Source organism: Colobus angolensis, unplaced genomic scaffold (assembly GCF_000951035.1).
Source record: "Colobus angolensis palliatus isolate OR3802 unplaced genomic scaffold, Cang.pa_1.0 Scaffold144, whole genome shotgun sequence".
Lineage (NCBI taxonomy): Eukaryota > Metazoa > Chordata > Mammalia > Primates > Cercopithecidae > Colobus > Colobus angolensis.
This window is the reverse complement of record NW_012114533.1, coordinates 2,257,676-2,262,580: the sequence shown is the minus strand read 5'-3', so window position 1 is coordinate 2,262,580 and position 4,905 is coordinate 2,257,676. Positions and strand designations below refer to the sequence as shown.

General features: G+C 56.1%; 1 protein-coding gene across 1 annotated transcript in view; it reads left to right on the top strand.

Annotated features, from left to right (window-relative positions):
• LZTS2 (leucine zipper, putative tumor suppressor 2) overlaps window positions 1-4,905 on the top strand; it is a 10,870-nt gene that overhangs the window by 3,070 nt on the left and 2,895 nt on the right. The window contains exons 2-3 of the mRNA XM_011935525.1: window positions 2,455-2,904; window positions 3,449-4,108. Coding sequence (XP_011790915.1) covers window positions 2,497-2,904; window positions 3,449-4,108 — 1,068 coding nt within the window. The 5' untranslated portion in view covers window positions 2,455-2,496. The remainder of the gene's footprint in view (window positions 1-2,454; window positions 2,905-3,448; window positions 4,109-4,905) is intronic.

Below are 4,905 nucleotides of genomic sequence, written 5' to 3'. Positions count from 1 at the left end.
GGGAGACAGCGTTCCCCAGACGCCCCCACTTTGTGGAAGGGGGGCTGGATTCTGGAGGATGGATCGGGGGCTCCCGGCTTCCCGCCGCCGAGTGGGAACTCGTGATCGCAGACTTGATCCCGCTTGACTGGTCCTTGGAGTTTGGGTGGCAGGGAGACTTTCCCCAACTCTTCAGATCCTTCACCGGCCCTGAACCAGCTCCAGCCCTCAGCTCCCCTCAGCCCGCTAAAAGAGAGGTGCTCCTGGGCCAGAGTGATTGCTCAGGGGGTGCTGGGGAGAATGAGGGGTTCCCATCTCCCACAGCCACAAACGCAATTCTCAAAATGGAGCCTCCACTTGCCCCTCCTTCTCTCCAAGAGCGGGAGCCGGGCTGGCTGGGCCTGGCTTTCCAGACTCCTGGCTCTGGCTCCCTGGGTATGTGGCTCTCAGGGCCCAGCTCTGTGGCACTTTGGACTTAGGGGCCCTCGGCTCCGTGGGGTTGGGGTCCCTGGCTCACTGGGTACGCCTGACTATCTCCTTGTCGGCCTGACCCTCGGGCCTCTCCAAGTCTTTGTCTCTTTTGGGTCCCTGTCTTTCTCTGAGCCTGTCTCCTTCCTTCAGTTTTCACTTTCTCCGTGCTCGCTGAAGTGGGGAAATGCAACAGAGGTGCCAGCCCTTGGCCCCCTAAGAAGTCCCTTCCCCACTGTTCACTCCACGCCCTGGAGTGGGCCCAGAGAGGGGAGGGGAAGGGTTTCTCTATCTGCTCTGCTAGGCGCTGGGATGTGTGGGGTGGACTGAGCCCCCGCCCTGCAGAGGGGCCTGTGATGGCTCCCTGCGCCCGGCCTACCCCTCCCCCAGCTCCCCACAGCTCCTGCCCCAGCCTGGACACCTCTTCCTGGTTCGCAGTATCTTTTGACTTGGGTAGGAAGGAGGGCGGTGGATTTAATGGAGCGCATGCGAGAAAGAAGGGGAACAGATCAGGCAAAGGAGTTAGATAATGTCCCACCTCTCCCCACATGCCAGAGAGGGAAGGAAACAGGCTCCCCCCACCAACGGGCCCTCAAGCCACCCAGGCTTCCACCAGTCTCATACCTGCGTGCCCATGTTCACAGGTTCCTCTGCACATCCTGGTGCGCTCACCTTCCTAGTCGCACACATACATAGGAGATCACACATAAACTCATGAACTTACTGACAAAGCTGTCCAGGCACCGTCTCTCCCACACACCGCAAATTCACTTGTTAGATCCACATTTATAACTTTCACAGGCTTTCTAATGACCCCTTACCCACATACTCTTGTAAGATATACACATGTGAATTCACACATGAACTCATATATGTGAATGTACTGATACATCACACGTGTAGGCTCACATTCACAATGCTTTCACACACATTTTCATATACACGTGTTCATTTCCACGCTCCTGTGCATGTAGTCACACAACAAATAACTAAATGCACACATTCCTACTCCCAGTGCAATTCTCTGTCCAGTTCTTGGCCCTGCTCTGCATGATGACTTCAGCAGATGCCTAAGTCCTGGTCATCAGCGGCCTCGGGACTGGGACTAGGGAGGGGGTTCTGGGTGGAGGCTTGCAGCTGCTTCCAGGAAGGAGCAGGGCCTGGGGAGGTGGAGCCGTCTTGCCTGGGTTCTGTGGAAGTGAGGTTTTGGAGCAGCCACTAGAGGTGAAGGCGGGACTTCTCCCTTCCTCCCCTCAGGGTTAGTCTGGGGACCTTCTGAAGCTGTAGGATTTCAGAGAGGTTGGCAGTGGGGTAGGGCCTGTGGAGGCTCCTTTAGGCCTCACTGATTGGGGGTGCAGAGGTTAGGAGTTGTCACGGAAACTGTATGAGCCTGCATCCACCTCTGGGAGGCAGGAGACCCCAAAGGACACCTGTGGACTCCTTAAGAGTGGTGGTTTTCTTATTTAGCTGGATCCACAGAGAGGCAGTTTAGCCGCCTCACTGTCTGGGAGAAACTGAGGCCCAGCAGAGGGAGGCAGGGCACTGACTGACTTTGGCTCTTTGTTCCCTAATTACCATCTGAGGTGCTGATTGCACCCCTGAGGTACTTCAGCCCAAATTGCCCACCTGGCTTAGAGGACCAGGGACCTGTGCTTCAAGCTGGGAGAGAGGGCCCCTCCCTCACCTGAGTCCTGGCCTCTGTGGGATGCAGGATTGGGCTTAGGCCTGGGTCTTTGCTGACAAGTAGCTCTGCAGTAATCACCCAGGCCTCCCATCCCTCTCAGCATCTCTACTGACTGAATTCAATCCTCAGCCCTGTTCAGACCAGCATTGGACAGTGTGGTCTGGGGCCCAGGGGGAATTGAGGTTCATTCCAGCACTTGAAGGGGAAGTCTTGGTGTGGGGATCAAGGCTTGTTACTGATGTCAAGGAGGTGTTTGGTCAGGATCAGTGGGTCAGGAAGGGTCTCTAGGTGGAGGGACTCTGATACCACTGCCCTGCTTACAGGTCACCTGCGAGGCCGCTGGCCAGGCCTGAGCCTTTGCCACCATGGCCATTGTGCAGACTCTGCCAGTGCCACTGGAGCCTGCTCCTGAAGCTGCCACTGCCCCACAAGCTCCAGCCATGGGCAGTGTGAGCAGCCTTATCTCAGGCCGGCCCTGTCCCGGGGGTCCAGCTCCTCCCCGCCACCACGGCCCTCCTGGGCCTACCTTCTTCCGCCAGCAGGATGGCCTGCTGCGGGGTGGCTATGAGGCACAGGAGCCGCTGTGCCCAGCTGTGCCTCCTAGGAAGGCTGTCCCTGTCACCAGCTTCACCTACATCAATGAGGACTTCCGGACAGAGTCACCCCCGAGCCCAAGCAGTGATGTTGAGGATGCTCGAGAGCAGCGGGCACACAATGCCCACCTCCGCGGCCCACCACCGAAGCTCATCCCTGTCTCTGGAAAGCTGGAGAAGGTGAGGACCAGCTCTTCCTTGTGGGCCTGGGTAGAACGGGAGTCCCCACTTGGAAAACTGGAATTTAGAAGCTTATATAGAGGAAAGAGTGTGGGCTTCAGATTCACCAGACCTGGGTCCTAATCCCAGCTCTCTCTCATTCTGGATGTGTGACCTCAGGGAAGTCACTTAACCTGAGCCTCAGTTTCTAGAACTGACATGAAGGTCAAATAATGTATAGCATATGCAGTTGTTAAGTGCTAGTTGCTTATGTTCTGGTTATTTCTGCACCAGTTATATGTTTGGCTTTGGTCAAGGCCTTTAACCTTGCTGAGCCTCCATTTCCTCATCTGTAATGTGGGAATAGTGATCATATTTAGATAATGGGGGTAAACCTTTCAGATTGCTTGACAGAAAGCTGACACTCGTGGCCACCTCCACCAGTGGCCGCAATTGTTACGAATATATGGGCATTGGGGACCCCAGATGGGAGGGCAAGGAGTGTCATAAGGGCTCTGCAAGATTGGGCAGCTCATCTCCAGTGTCACATGGCACCTCATTTCAGAACATGGAGAAGATCCTGATCCGCCCAACAGCCTTCAAGCCAGTGCTGCCCAAACCTCGAGGGGCTCCGTCCCTGCCTAGCTTCATGGGTCCTCGGGCCACCGGGCTGTCTGGGAGCCAGGGCAGCCTGACGCAGCTGTTTGGGGGCCCTGCCTCCTCCTCCTCTTCTTCCTCCTCCTCTTCAGCTGCTGACAAACCCCTGGCATTTAGTGGCTGGGCCAGTGGCTGCCCATCAGGGACGCTATCCGACTCTGGCCGAAACTCACTGTCCAGCCTGCCCACCTACAGCACCGGAGGTGCCGAGCCAACCACCAGCTCCCCAGGCGGGCACCTGCCTTCCCATGGCTCTGGGCGAGGGGCACTGCCTGGGCCAGCCCGAGGGGTCCCTACTGGGCCCTCCCACTCAGACAGTGGCCGGTCCTCCTCCAGCAAGAGCACAGGCTCCCTGGGGGGCCGTGTGGCTGCTGGGCTTTTGGGCAATGGTACCCGGGGCTCCCCTGACAGCAGCTCCTGTGGGGAGCGCTCACCACCACCCCCGCCTCCACCTCCTTCGGACGAGGCCCTGCTGCACTGTGTCCTGGAAGGAAAGCTCCGAGAGCGGGAGGCAGAGCTTCAGCAGCTGCGGGACAGTCTGGACGAGAATGAGGCTACCATGTGCCAGGTGTGGTCAGAGGCAATGATGGGGAAGGGGCATGGCAGGACATCCCAAGGCCTGGGGAATGCAAGGGGCATTTCCATTTTAGCAGGGAAGAGGGGTTGGGTAGTTGTAGTTGTGACCCCCCTGCCCTCCCCACCAGTTGTCTGGTTTAATTTGTGGAGTAGCCAGACGTGGGGGCTCGCATCTGTAATCCCAGCACTGGGAGGCCGAGGTGGGCGGATTGCTTGAGCTGGGGAGTTTGAGACCAGCCTGGGCAACATGGGGAAACCCCATCTCTCCTAAAAATAAATTAGCTGAGTGTGGTGGCATGTACCTGTAGTCCCAGCTACTTGGGAGGCTGAGGCAGGAGGATCACTTGAGCCCAGGAGGAGGAGGTTACAGTGAGCTAACATTCTGCCACTGCACTCTAGCCTTGGGTGACAGAGCAAGACTCTATCTCAAAACAAGAACAAAAAACAAAACTTGTGGGGTGGAAAGGAGTCAGAGTGCATGGATTCAAACCTCCCACTGTTAAATACCAGTTTTTGGGCTTGAGCAAGTTGCTTAACTTTACTCAGCCTCTATTTCTTCATCTATAAAAATAGGGATATTTCTAGCTTCATAGGATTGTTATGAGGATTAAATAAGGCAAAAGGTGTAAAGTGCTTAGACTAATGCCTGGTACCTAGGAAATGCTATATATAAATGCTTGCTTTTTTTTTTTTTTTTTTTTTTTGAGATGGATTCTCACTCTGTTGCCCAGGCTGGAGTGCAGTGACGCGCTCTTCTGTGACTTCCACTTCAGCCCTCTCTGGGGCTGT